Consider the following 14,198-nt stretch of genomic DNA (forward strand, 5'->3'; position numbering starts at 1 on the left):
ACAGTCCCCGACTCCTTTTTCTGGTGGTGCACTGAGGGCACCCATGCCTGCAGGTGGCCAGCGCTGGCTGGGGCGCACCCCACCCTCACCAGTGCCCTGCCATACACCCCCAAAACACCTCGCTCCTGCTGGGGGTGAGCAGATGGAGGCTCTGGAGCCTGACAGCGCTTTGCCGGGGCTGGGGGTGCCCGGTGCGAGGCTGCCCCCCGCTCCCCGCGCACGGGGGGAGGGCAGGGGGAGAGGAGGCGGCTTCCTCCTGACGCCATTTCCGAGCGCTGCCCTATTTAACCGGGCGGCTGCGGCACTGCCCGCCTGGGAGCCTCAGCCGGGGGCAGGCACGGCTCTGCCTCAGCACCCGCCGGCACCTCCTGCCCAGCCCGCCCCGCCCCGCGCCATGGGCCCGGCGCTGCTCGGCCTCCTGCTGCTGGCCCTGCCCGGTGAGTGCGGCCCCCACCGGGACCCCGGCCCCGGCCCCGGCCCCTGCCCCTCGCCGCCGGGCCCCAGCACCGCGGGCAGCGCCGCCAGCACGGCCCGGCAGCACCGCGGACAGCGGCACCGCAAGGTCACCGCCGCGGAGCTCCCTTCCCTTCCCTTCCCTTCCCTTCCCTTCCCTTCCCTTCCCTTCCCTTCCCTTCCCTTCCCTTCCCTTCCCTTCCCTTCCCTTCCCTTCCCTTCCCTTCCCTTCCCTTCCCTTCCCTTCCCTTCCCTTCCCTTCCCTTCCCTTCCCTTCCCTTCCCTTCCCTTCCCTTCCCTTCCCTTCCCTTCCCTTCCCTTCCCTTCCCTTCCCTTCCCTTCCCTTCCCTTCCCTTCCCTTCCCTTCCCTTCCCTTCCCTTCCCTTCCCTTCCCTTCCCTTCCCTTCCCTTCCCTTCCCCCCCACTTTTCACCCCATTTTCCTCAGTTCAGGATTTCTCAGCTTGCTCCCCACAGCTGGTAGCTAACCCGCTTTTTCTTTCTGCCCTCCCTCGTTTTGCAGCTCTCTCTCTTCCTGTGACCAGCGACATGAGCAAAGGGGACACCAAGGTAAGGATGAGACTGTAGTGAGAGAGGGCAGCGAAGCTGAAGGGTGCGATGTTTAACCTCCACCTGGCTGGCTGACTTTTGGCTGCTTCTGCTGAAATACCCCCTGGGAAGTGACAGCTGGGGGGATTTGCATGAGATATCCCTGAAGCGGGCTCCATCCTCCCCAACTCCCTCCCCACCAGGATTTACCCTTTGTGCTTTCACTCCTGGGCACCTGAGCAGGATGAGAGCCCCTCAGAATGTACCAGAGGGACCAGACAAGCTGGTCTGAAGCCTGGTGAGGACCATGGAGGTTGGGTATGACCCTTCCTTGTCCTACTTTCAGCTTTTCAAAGCTCCCAGCAGGATGTGACTCAGGGGGAGTGGGGGGAGACGTGATTCAGGAACGGGCATCACTGGTACGGTGTGTGTTTGGGGGCGTGCGTGCATCTGTGTGTGTACTGTGTTACTTAGCTGTGCTCCTGCAAAACAGGCAACCGGCGACTCTCAAAGTCCTAATCTGTGCTCGTCATCCTGGCCGGGTGGCTGCAAGCTGTGTGTGACTTGGCTGACCTCTTCAGCCTTCTTTAAAGACTTCTGTGCCTACATCCCTGTGCCTCTCTGCCATCCATAGGCGCACTTCACATGTATGTGCACTCCCCCATGCTTGGCTAGGTGTGTGTGTGCCTGTGCTGATCTGCAGCAGAGACCCCCACCCCCTTCCCGATGTTACAATGCCAATAGGCTTTCATGATCTGATCATCTAGCTGCTCAAATTAACACTTCTACAGAAATTAATGTCCAGAAAGCAGATGCCAGACCTTTCTCCCTACTTCCTGAACCTCTTTGACTTCTGAAATCTTCCAGCCACATGTGTTTGTTTTTTTTCCCCCAGGCAGCACCAGGGAGGCACGCTCATGTCACTCTCAGCCACGGGTTCTGATTTACGGTGCCCCTGCTCAGTTACCTACAGGGCAGGTGCCAGGAGAAACTCCTCCCCATCCCGCGTCAGATGTGCCTGGGTCTGGAGAGCTGTCGCCTTGCTAAGACCTTTAGGCTGCTTAGCCCTTCCTGGGGCTGAGCCGTGAGCCGCTGGGTGCCAGCTCCAGGCTGTGCACTGCCAGCTGGGGGAGGAGGCCTGGAGCAGGCACTCATCCCTTCAAACGGGCTGGGTGCTCAATGGGCATCCAGTGGGAAAGTCCATTAATTCCATAATTGTCCTCGTGAAGTCTGTTTCCTGGTGTGTTTCACCATGGCAAGTCCCAGCAGAACAGGTGTAGTTTCTATGGAAGCTGGCACAACTCCATGGAAGGCCTTCCTTCAAGGAAGGCTCCTCTCCCAGGCCTGTCCCCTCCCCTGGTGCTGCACTGGCACTGGCTCTAGCTGAGAGCAAAATCAGAGCACAGCTTTCTTTTGGATTTAGCTGCAACTGGAAGGAGCCATTAGGGCTCTTCTGCCTTGTGTTCCCTGAGACATTTCAGTGGGAGAGCTCCTGGTCTCAGGGAACAGATACCACCACGTAGGTACGGCACTGGGCACTGCAGCTCTTCCTACCCACCAAGCTGCTGTAGACATCCTCTGCCACCTGTATTTGTGGGTGGCTTGGGGCTGTGAAATGAGAAGTCAGCACCTGCAGGACTTCCCTGGGCAGCTCATCAGGCTTTCCTTGCAGCAAGGGCTTTCTGTGGGGAGCTGAACACAGCCACAGCAGTTACAGCAGCTCTGGTGTGTGCCCACTCGTGCTCTAAGGACTCTATTGCACACTTACAGGCAGACATTTCAGAAAGGGCCAGAGCATACCTGAGCTTAAATATGGGGAAGTCTTTCCCAGGAAGGACATGATCCTAGGGAGATTTCTGTGTAGGGACCAACTCCTAAGGATCTATGTACGGACTCGCAGTTAGAGGACAGCTATGGCAAAATTCCAGCCTGAGTTTCTGCACTGGATTAATTACATTCATTTGGAGAGGATATCCTTCATTTCCTGGTGCTGGCTGTTCCGTGACCTTGTGAAGCCTCACTCTGCAGGATTTGCTCTTACAAAAAGTCCTGGAAAGTGTTGGAACGATTGCATTCCTCATTTCTTTAAGTTGCATAATTCCTCCACAGAGCTGGCCAAATGTCTGCAGTGGCTGATTTGTTTCTCCGTGTTCAGACAAAGACCCTAAATCATCTGAGAAATCTTCAAAGAGCTTGTATAGGGTGTTTCACTGGACCAGGTTCTTATTTCTCATGCTGAGAAAGTGCTTGCTTCTGAAGCTGCACCAAATTCTGCTGCAATAAGTGGCTCCAGAGGTTGGGAAACATGGGAGGGAAGTATCAGAACCTGTCTTGTTGTTTTTTTTCTTTTTAATGGTAGAGTGAAGTAACTCTAAGCCATCTAAAATCAATATTAATGGATTGTTTGTGGCATAGGAGAAAGATACCAGAGAAATTTCTCAGGTTTCCTTTTGTTAGGTCTTTACTGCAACATTTTTATTCCAACAGGCAATCCCCTCAAACCCAGTAAGCAGATAAGGGCTCAGCATTTTATGGCTGTAATCTGCAAAAGGAGGCTTCTCTCCTTCCACGGGGTGAAAATGGACCTGTTCTAGCTGGTCAGTGGATATATCCAATTGCTTGAATGAGCAGCGCTGTAGCTGACTGAGAACTGCTGACTGTGTTTAATTTCCACTGCAGCTACAGTGCTCTGCTCCCCGGGGAACAGCACCTTGTGAGGGAGGTCAGGGCTCTCGGGGCTGCCTGCAGAAATCATGAGCAAGAGGTTCAGTCTGATTATTTGTTGCCCCCAAGGCTTAATTGTATCTTTTTGTTTTCTTGGTTTTTGTTTGTGGTTTTGTTTTGTTTTTTGTTTTGTGAATAATCATCCTTTTGAACTGGGCAGCCTAATTCCTGCTCTATTAGTTGGCGTGAGCTGTAGCAAATGCTGTTCTCTCACCCGTGTGACTACTTGGGTCCACACCACGACCACTGCCCACCCGGTGGGGCTCCTGCTGTGGTGAAGGTGCCTCCCCCCTACCAGAGTGCCACCTTGCCTTTGTGCCGGGGGCTTCGATTCTCTCACCACATCCATACCGCGCTGGGTGATCCCCGTGGGACCTAGCAGTGCTGCGGTTGCCTGGGTACAGAGTTAGGCCTGTAGTCTCTGTGGGGGTGATGGAAATAATGTCTTCTTGTTACACACTGAAGAAAAGGGCTCTGCAGAGGGCAGGCTCAGAGTCCATCCTGTCTGGGAAGCTGCCTCAGGCAGCAGTAAACGCTTCAGATGAAAGGGTGAGAACTTCCTAAATTTCAGGTGACCCATGGCCATGTACAGCTTCCAGTCTGCAATAGATGGCTTGCACTCCAGCAGAGGTCAAACACTTCTCCAGAGTGTGCTGTCTTTCTCTAGGACTTCACAGCAGTATTTCTCAGCCACATTTGAGAGTACAGTTTGCCCTCGGTGCCTGGCTGCAGTCCAGCTAGGATGCGCCGAGCTTGAATAGGTTGCAGGATTTCAAGGTTGCCTGATTAAGAGCTCTGGACAGTTGTTGCTGTCTGTGACCTCCCCCTGAGTCCTTTCACGAGATGTGGGTTGAGGGTTGAGGTGCATTGACTTAACATTATTCTTACCCTAAATCCCAAACGCAGCACCATAGCAGCTACTAGGAGGAAAATCAACTCTACCCTAGCTGAAACCAGGACAGATGGGTTGGAGCTCCCTGTGTATTTCTACGGTTTCCCTTCAGTCGCTTCTTGTGCCCAGTCTCTGGGGTGGGCTGGAGTCATGAGATCCTCTGCAGAAGCTCGCAGCATGTTGAAAAAGCTCCTTCCATTGCCATGTGTCATTCGCTCACTTCTCAGTTTCGGGAGGTACCTTCTGTTCCTGCGTTAGGTGAAATGGGAACCGAACATTCAGTTCTGGCTCCACCAGAAAAGCAAGGGGATCTGTGCCATCATCTGCTGCATTCCAGCCTTGGTAACAAATAGGTTTGGAAAAAAAATAGCAAAGCAGTTCTTTAATTTGTATGTTGTCTCTTTCTAGGTGATGAAATGCATCGTGGAGGTCATCTCTGATACTTTATCGAAGCCAAACCCACTTCCAATCAGTGAGGAATGCCTGGAAACGCTCCGAGGAGGTACGGATGCAGATTTAGTGCTGGGTATCAACCAGAGCAGATGTGTCAGGGACACAAGCAGGGGCTGGTCTTGCTCCCCATGGCCCAGTCCGGCCCATACTCTATCAGGGCCTGACAAGGGGTCCCCGACACTTTCACCTTCCTCGCAGTGACCCTGCTGGGCTGCAGCAGGCCCCAGGAGCTGCTGCGTGGCCCAGGCCATGCCTCACCTGGGCACCATGGCTGGGTGAGGCGCTGAGTGGTCTTCATGGGATAAGAAATATCCCATGCCAGCCACCGTTTCTGCCAACTGCACAGCTAAGAGATGCGGCAGCAAACCAGGCCAGGGGAGAGAGAAGAGCAAACGGAGGGGGAGGTGGCACCTGGGGTTCTGTTGTGTTTCCTGAGGGTGGGGGAGTTGTCGCTGACCACCTCCGTACCAAGCCTCTCCTGTTGCAGATGAACGAATCATTTCGATCCTTCGCCACCAGAATTTACTGAAGGAACTCCAGGAAATCGCTGCTCAAGGTACAGTAGTTTGGGAAAAGGGGGTTCATCAGCTGTAGCTCCTCGCACAGTTTCCATTGTGTTTTTCTTTTGTTTTACATTAATTTAATATCATGTAAATGTGCCATAGGGCGTATAGTTTCAGGATTTCAAGAAGATACTGCAGCTGTGGGGGAATTTTGCTTATAGTAACTCCAACGTGTATCCAATGATTTACATGACCCAGTGCTCACTCAGCAGAGCTATGTGGGCAGCATCTGGAAGGAGGCATTTTTTTTATCCTTCAGCATTGCGATGCCTAGGTGTTTTGTTGGCCTCAGTGCACTGCGGTTCAGCATCTCTTATTCCCTAGCTCCCCATCAATATCGCTGTTTTCCTAGCAACCCCACTTCTCTGAGTTCTTTCAGAGACCTTTTATTTCTGCAGATAATGTTTTTGATGACGGCTTTGTTCCTGCAGTTGATTCACATATCCTCCAGTCTCAGTTTTCCTTACAGCTCTCCTTTGACATTGTAGAAAACACACACAGCATTATAAAGGGCACAGAGCTATTGTGCTACCTGTACTCTCTGAAAGACGGGCGGGGATGTTGCTTTTTGCTACCTTTTGTTACCTGACCCAGGTGCCAACGAGAGGACTCAGCAGCAGAAGAAAAACAATGGCTTTGAAGATGAACTTTCTGAAGTCCTTGAAAGTCAGAATGATGAGAACAAGCAAAGAGGTCAGTGTCAGCCTCCCCCCAGGGAAGCACGCCAGGCTGTAAACAAGGATGTTCTTTCTAACAGCCTTGGTGCGTCCATCTGCTTCTCGTTTGGGCCTCTCCTTTGATGTGACACACACAGGCAGCCCTCTTTGCTTTGCTCTTATTGACCAGCTGAAACAGCGTGTCAGTTCTGAGCTCTAGTACCCAGTCACCAGGCTGACACTGAGCTCTCCCACCTTGCTGCCAACACGCACGCTTAATGCTTGCAGTGAGTCACAGCCGGGGAAATCCCGTGCTGAAACACTCAGCGATGGATGCAAGAGCAACGTGGGTCTGTGCCCGCCACCCTTGTTTGCAAGGCACGTGGCGGTGGGGCTCTGAAGGGCCAGGCAGACCCCACACACACATCACCTGCATCCTGAACAGCCCACATGGGCCGGGATGTCCCCTCGTCCCCACGTTCCCACAGCCCAGCTGCAGACGGGCAGCGCTGTGTGAGGCAGGGTTGTCAGTCCGCTCCCTTTTGCACCTCAGGAGGTGATGATGCCCCAGAGGGGTGCGATGGTTTTTTATCCAGCAGAGCTGGCTCCTTCTGCGTGGTGGGGTGGGAGATAGGGATGTCCAGCGCAGTCCTCTGAGAGCAGAGAGCTGCACGTGTATTACATACAGCCCTAAATCCTTTCGTTTTTCGTGCTATTTGGTTTCATGCACAGAAGGTGTGCTACTGATATCTCGGGAGATGGCTGTGAGGAGTGTGCTGTAGCAGAGTGCTCAGGCATATGTTTAACTTCAGCCTTGTGAGGCTCTCCAGCAGAGCAAGCACCAGTGAGAGCCCCGGCTTGCTTGAGTGCAAGCATATGTTGAAGTGACTTGTGAAAGGCTGAGCCACGGGCTGGTTAAGCAGATTGCTGAGCAAGGCTGACGCTCCCTAGGAAACACGCAGGCTCCCCTGTTTGTGAAATGAGCTCTCAGGAGAGGTGTTGCTTCTTGCTCCTCACTCTGCAGATGCAGCGTGGCAGCACGCTGAGGAGGAGCAGCCCACGGAGTCCCTGGCTGAGCTACCAGCAGAGAAAACCCAGCAGAAAGAAGATTTGAGAAAGGAGGGGAAGAACAGCCTGGGGGAGAGGGAGCCCAGGCCACGGGATGCTGACCCTGGTGAGAAGGAGGACCAGGAGGAAGCAGAGAGCAATGAGATCAGGGACACGGGGGATGCCCAAGGAGAAGAAGCTTTGGAAAACCACATCGGCAAAGATCCGAGTGAGGATGAGCTGCAGCCCCGAGAGGATGAAGAGGAGCAGCCCGGAGGCCCCAGGGACAGCCAGGAGATGGAGGAGGAGGGAGAGCAGCCTTCCAGGCAGGGCCAGGAGCAGAGCAAGGAGGCGGTGGGGAAGCGCATGGAGCGGGAGGACGACGGAGAAGATGCTCCTGCAGAGGAGGACCCTACTGAAGCAGAGAGGTCGCTTGACTTGGCTGAGGAGGACGTGGGGGCTGAGGAGATGCAGGAAGAGGACAGTACGTATCTCAGAGACCGCCCTGATACATACCTGGGGTTAGCTGAGACAGGCTGATGAGGCTTTAAAACCCCAAAGTTCAGGCAGGTGCTTACAGGGGTTACAGAAATACCCCCTTGACAGTCACCCACACCCCCAGGCACCCAATCCCTGGGCACACACACAGCACAGGCCCTGCAGGTGCCTCGCTGCCTGCTGCCCAGCTGCCTCCTGGGGACAACTTCCTTTTCCTTGAGCTTCCTGCATGGTTTCTGGCAGCTGCCTCCAGCCCTCCTTACGGACACTGTGACCTCAGAGTGGGTTTTTCTAGAATCCTGGGAGTGGGGCTGAGTCAGGAAACCCACCTCGCATCACCTCTGAAGGCTTGCTTCGAAGGTGGAGCCCAGCCAGGTTAAAATTGTGCTCACTGTTGTGTACAATGCTCTTTCAGGTAACGACGATGCTCTGGGATTTGGCAAAGATGGGCAGAGCTCCGAGGAGGAGGAGGAGGAGCAGCCACGTGCACTGAGACGAGGAAGGCATCACCTGGAGGATGAGGGGATGCAGGCGGACGAGGACACCTTCCAGCCCAGGGATGCCAAAAGTGAGGAAATGGAGGACGAGTCCTCCAGGGAGTGGGAGGACTCCAAGAGGTGGAACAAAATGGATGAGCTGGCCAAGCAGCTGACATCGAAGAAGCGCATGGAGGAAAACGATAGTGGAGAAGACCCAGACAGGTCCATGAAAATGGCATTCAGGTCCCACAAGTATGACTTCAGCAGCCCAGAGGAAGGAGTGAGAAGGTCACGGAAGCATCACTCGAAGGAGGACAGCAGTGAAGGAGGCTTTCCGCTGGCTCCCATGCCTGAAGAAAAGAAGGACGAGGAAGGCAGTGCTAACAGGAGAACAGAGGTTGGTGCACATAGGCTTAAGAATAAATCCTGTCTGGTTATTACTTGGGAATTCAAACTGTGCTTGGAGAGATGTTGATACCTTGGCCTTATGCAGCCAGCATTGGTTCTCTGTGACGTTAACAAGAGGTCTGGTGACCTTTTAGTTTTCCAGACCTAGGCTATATTGAGGTTTTCACCTGTCTGTGCCTTTGGTTTATTTTTCTTGTTTTAATATCTAGTGCAAAAACATTCCCTGTCCCAGAGAACCTTCAAAATGTGACAGAACCTTTGTGCTGGCCTGCAGTGGACACAGTGACCAGCTGGGGGGTGGGTTTTGTGTCCCAGAGCCCTTTCAACTCACAGGGAAAGCTCTTCCTGGCTCAGGTATGGAGTGAGCATTGTCTGACCTCCTAAGGAGGCAAACCAGAACACAGCAGTAGTGAGAGAGCTGGGGTGTGGAGTGGAAATGGCTGGGAGGGATGTGAGTATGTCTGAATATACTCATTCCCTGGTGCCTTGTGTGATGCCGTGCAGTATCTCAGCAGGTCCCCGGGCAGCCAGGAGCTGTGGTTTTGCCATGGTGCTGACACCCAGCGCCAGTTTATCTGAGCCACAAGGGGGCTGAGGAGCCCAGGGAGGTGAGGAGGTGCCAGACCTGTGGAGGGGTAGGGCTACTTTTTCCTCATGAGGAGAACAGCTCAGGGATGAAAAAAAAAAAAAAAGAATGCCTTTTTTTAATGTACCTGTTGTTTTTTCACACTGACCACACACAGTGCAGGTTGGTGGTTTTGCCAGCTTGTGCTTGGCTCAGCATGGGGGAGAGGATGTTTCTTCAGCACTAAAGAAGTAGTGGCAGCACAGACACACAGCAGCAACCACAGGAAGGCCACGTTGGTGGACAGATGAGCCTTTAAACTGGCCCAAGTTTATTTCCAAACTGAAAAGCCTCTTTTGATGGCAGAGGTGACTGAGGGTGCCTGGCATAGCACGCAGAGAGATGGTACAGAGGTGACACCAGTGCCTAAATGCGGGTGTTCAGCACTGTTTGAGAGCACCCATCCTGCTCTCCCTCACATTAGGGAGCAGAACCCACCCCGGCAGCACCTCTGGGCTCGCGGTGGGCACCACACATCTCCCATCCCTCAGGAGCAGCAGGGCTGACGCTCCTCCTGGCATCTCGTTGCAGGACCAAGAGCTGGAGAGCCTGGCAGCCATCGAGGCCGAGCTGGAGCACGTGGCCCACAAGCTGCACGAGCTGAGGCGGGGCTGAGGGCTGGTGGCCACCCCCTTCCCTCCCCGCCGCGGTCTCTCCCTTCCCGATCTCTTGGCGAGCACGACGGAGCAGCAGCACCGCACCTCGATGCCGGCCGCGCGGGCACCCAGGCCTGCCTCCCTCGCAGTAGTGTTGTGCCCATCACTGCTTCTTGCCCCATGCTCCTCTGTCCCCTACGGATGTCCAACTGCCCTGACGGGCCACTGTAGCCAAGAAGTGCAACCTGCACCTGTATTTTCTTTCTTTTTTTTTTCTCTCTCTCTTTTCCCCCCTTTCTGTTTTTAAATGACAGGACAGCTTTCTAGAAAGTTCTCCTCCCACCGGTAGTTTCACTGGGTAAAATTGCAATAACTTGTTACCTTTTGATTAAAAGCTGAGAACTCTGACTGTAATATATTCTATATAAAAAATTTATCTAAGGAAAAATAAAACCGCAGTGGGCTCCTTGTTTTATTTGCCAGCTTTGGTCTCGGTCAGCGGCAGGGCTGTCCGGCCCCTTTGGGGAACAGGGAGCCGCGGCGTCCCCTCACCACAACACGTCTCAGTGGCATTTCCAGCCCTACCGCTGCCCAGCCCTACGGGCATCTCTCTGGGGCCAAGGCGGGGGTTTTGGAGCTTCAACATTGGGTAAATACTGGAGAAAGTCAGGTTATTCAGGCAACATCAGTGGGTTTTAATAAAATACTGATAAATGGGCTAGTCATGAGGAAAACCATGAGGTGCGGTCTGGCGGCGCCATCTTGTGCTTTCCCTCCCCTCAGGCGCAGCAGAAGCACCCGCGTCCTTGGGTGTAGGCCGGGTGCCAGTTGGAGGGCTGGGCTGTCTGCGGCTGGGGAGATTTGCCCCTAAAAGTCTCTAAACATAAGAATTCGCCCTGCTCAAATGGAAGAAAGTGTTTTTAGGGGGTGTAGGAATATGCTTAATAACTATGATGGTGAGGTCAGAATTAAACTCAATATATGCCTGTATTCTGTTAAAAACATGAGCTGTGTTGGCCCATGCAGTGAATCAGATTGGATTTGGGTGTGCGGACTTCCCTCAGCACAGAGGAGGTGGCTATCACACGACGAGCTTCCCCAGGGGGCTGGCAAAAGCTGCTGCGATGGGCAGTGCTCCTCGTCCCCTCCCAGCCCATGCAGCACCTGGAGGAGGAGGAGGAGGAGAAGGAGGAGGCGGCGAGGCCGAGGCACTGCCTGAAAGCTGCCCTGGGCGCAGGCTGGGACGAGTGACACCCAAGCCAAGTGTGGATCAGGAGGCTCATCCTGACAAGATCACACTCATTAAACCCGTAGAAACACACTTAGGAACAGAAGTGAGATCAAAGCTGTTCCGTGGAAAACATACTAGAATTTCAGAAATAAGGGAATTCATCCAGCTGCAAACATCTCGTTTTTACCTACTGCTCACCATTTAGATTTTACTTTAAATACTGTACTTAATTTCCTGCCTTTAGCACTACCCATACAACCCCTTGCAAATTGAGGTCTACATATGGCAAGGAATTCAGAGAACCCCTTCCTCCCATTCTCCCCCCCCCCCCCCCCCCCCCAAAGAAAAACCAAACAACCCACAACAGAAATGCAGCCATTTCCAAGGAATCACAGAATCACAGAATTATCTAGGTTGGAAGAGACCTCAAGATCATCGAGTCCAACCTCTGACCTAACACTAACAAGTCCTCCACTAAACCATATTGCTAAGTTCAAAATCTAAACGTCTTTTAAAGACCTCCAGGGATGGTGACTCCACCACTTCCCTGGGCAGCCCATTCCAATGCCTCACAACCCTCTCAGTAAAGAAGTTCTTCCTAATATCCAACCTAAAACACCCCGGCGCAACTTGAGCCCGTTCCCCCTCGTCCTGTCACCAGGCACGTGGGAGAATAGACCAACCCCCACCTCGCTATAGCCTCCTTTAATGTACTTATAAAGAGCGATAAGGTCGCCCCTGAGCCTCCTCCAGGCTGAACAATCCCAGCTCCCTCAGCTCTAACAAGCCTTGTTTCAGCCCTGTCCCCCTTCTCACCTAGTTTAAAGCCCTCTCAATGAGCCCTGCCAGCTCCTGGCCCAGGATCCGTTTTCCCCTTAGAGACAGGGACCTGTCTGTGGCCATCATGCCGGGTGCTGAGTAAAGGGCCCCATGGTCAAAAAACCCAAAATTTCTGTGTTGGCACCAGCCTCTGAGCCATGTGTTTATCAGGTGGGCTTTCTCTGTCCTCTCTGTACCCCTCCCTGCCACCGCAGGGATGGATGAAAACACCACCTGTACTCCTGCTCCATCCACTAACTGTCCCAGTCCCCTAAAGTCTCGTTTGATGGTCTTCAGGTTTCTCTCTTCAATGTCATCACTGCCAGCCTGGACTATTAAAAGAGGATACTAGTCAGAGGGGCGAACCAGGTTGGGAAGCTTTCTGGCAACGTCCTTGACTCTGGCCCCAGGGAGGCAGCAGACTTCCCTACGGGTAGGGTCAGGCTGACAAATAGGTCCCTCTGTTCCCCTGAGAAGGGAGTAGCCCACAACAATCACCCTTCTTTCTGTCCTGGTGGAGGCAGTCCTGAGGCGTAGAGGCAACTTCCTCACCCCAGGCATCCTCCTGGGTACACTTTCTACCTCTTCCTCAGCTACCTGTCTCTCAAGCTCCAGCACCTCAAACCTGTTGCGTAAAGGCACCTGGGAAGGTGGGGCCGGTGGGGGGGGAGCATCGCCTGCGATGTCGAGCAGGGACCTGTCTCCATTCCTCCTCAACTCCCAGGTCCCCTGCCTCTGCCCGACAGCGACAGGGTAGGGGCTCCACCCCCATTTGGGGTGTCTCACCACGGTACCTCTCCTTGAGGCCGCACAGGGAGTCGCTCCACAAGTCTGTCTCCCGCTCACACTCCCTGATATCCCTCGACCTCTCGACCTCCTCCTTGAGTTCTGCCACGAGGCAGACCAGGTCATCCACCTGCTCGCACCTCACGCACACAGTCTCTCTGCCCCCCGCAGGTGGTAGCAACAGGCTCAGGCACTGCCTGCACCCGGAGACCTGAACTGCCGCAGTTTTGATCGGGCAGTCGGTCTGGGTGTGTACAGACCTACTGGAGAGCGCTGTGCCTGGTGTACACCATTGCAGCTGAGCTAGCGGTAGACCGCCATTAGAGGAGGTGTTCATATGGGCAGGGGAGAGCGCTCTGCCCTGCCTGCTCGCCCTGCCTGCGCGAACTGCTGTGCCAACTGCCGCACCACGCCCTAACTGCCACGCCCTAACTGCCACGCCCTAACTGCTGTGCCACGCCCTAACTGCCGCGCCACGCCCTGTTTGCCTGTCCTGGTCACTACGCTCCCTAGGGGCAGGTTTTGAACGGCCAGGGAGGGGGCGCTGCTGGCTCCGCCTATGCCTCGTTCACCTCCCTTGCGAGGGCTGCCGGGTCCTGACGGCTCCTTCGAGTGGGCTCGGTGCTGAAAAAATTAGCGCTGCCTGTCCGATCCCCCACTCCACTGCAGATCGCGTCTGCCCTGGAGCCGATCACCTCGGCAAGAAACAACCCACAAACCCAAAAAAAACAAACAACCCACAAAAGAAATGTGGCCATTTCCAAGGAAGTTAGACAAGTTTTTTCCATAAAGGATGGTGGTAGCAGACAGAACTTGCCTTTCACAAAATCAACAAAAGGGAAAACGTGTTACTTGATGGACCTACTATGAACATTTTAACTGGACAATTGTGTAATGACAAATGTTTGGGAGCCAGAGACTTTCTTCAAAGGAAGACAGAGTCGAGGGCCGGGCAGGGCACCCGACCAGCAGGCAGATGCTCGCCCTCCGACCAGCAGCAGCTCTGCTTTGCAGCCCTGCTCACCTTCCCTGCTGCACGGCTCGTCCTTGGAGATGACACAAAGCGCTGATCTGCAGGCAGTGTTTCCACGAGGGCCCTTGCCAAACCTGCCTGTTGCTTAGCAAAATGTCATACTGCTGGGCAAGACATCCAACTTCCCTGTGCTAGCCCAAACACGATCCCGATCAAAAAACCTGCAAGGTTTGGAATTCCTCATCTAGGATGATGAAGGAAGAATCAGCCCAAAAGGCTGCACGAGGAATAAATTCTCAAGTACAGCCTGGATCCCAGTGCAGTTTAGATGTGCTATACAGTAGTTACATAAATAGACTACCCACTTGTCTTGGAAGTCAAAACCAAACCAAACCAGCCACTAGTGGTGCTGCCACAAGATGGTCTGAAGTAACCACAACCAACTACA

General features: G+C 53.9%; 1 protein-coding gene and 1 long non-coding RNA gene across 2 annotated transcripts; one reads left to right on the forward strand and one right to left on the reverse strand.

Moving 5' to 3' along the window:
* Positions 1-270: 270 nt before the first annotated feature.
* CHGA (chromogranin A) lies at positions 271-10,394 on the forward strand. The gene is made up of 8 exons (XM_084521704.1): positions 271-437; positions 975-1,021; positions 5,025-5,118; positions 5,557-5,625; positions 6,227-6,325; positions 7,313-7,819; positions 8,249-8,709; positions 9,877-10,394. The coding sequence occupies exons 1-8, from the start codon at positions 395-397 to the stop codon at positions 9,958-9,960; spliced, it is 1,404 nt and encodes a 467-aa protein (XP_084377830.1). The 5' UTR covers positions 271-394; the 3' UTR covers positions 9,961-10,394.
* A 221-nt stretch (positions 10,395-10,615) lies between these two features.
* LOC311437888 lies at positions 10,616-13,166 on the reverse strand. The gene is made up of 2 exons (XR_014693782.1): positions 11,989-13,166; positions 10,616-11,262 (listed from the first exon to the last, which is right to left on the reverse strand). It is a non-coding gene; the product is annotated as an uncharacterized lncRNA (long non-coding RNA).
* Positions 13,167-14,198: the final 1,032 nt, after the last annotated feature.

The sequence above is a fragment of the Aythya ferina genome (genome assembly GCF_964211825.1).
Source record: "Aythya ferina genome assembly, chromosome: 5".
NCBI lineage: Eukaryota > Metazoa > Chordata > Aves > Anseriformes > Anatidae > Aythya > Aythya ferina.

What these genes read in the sequence shown, in the direction of transcription:
- CHGA (XM_084521704.1), top strand. Translation starts at nt 395, where the DNA reads ATGGGCCCGGCGCTGCTCGGCCTCCTGCTGCTGGCCCTGCCCG. An exon ending in CCTGCTGCTGGCCCTGCCCG is followed by an intron (nt 438 to 974) that starts GTGAGTGCGGCC and finishes CTCGTTTTGCAG; the next exon opens with CTCTCTCTCTTCCTGTGACC. An exon ending in CCAGGAAATCGCTGCTCAAG is followed by an intron (nt 5,626 to 6,226) that starts GTACAGTAGTTT and finishes TACCTGACCCAG; the next exon opens with GTGCCAACGAGAGGACTCAG.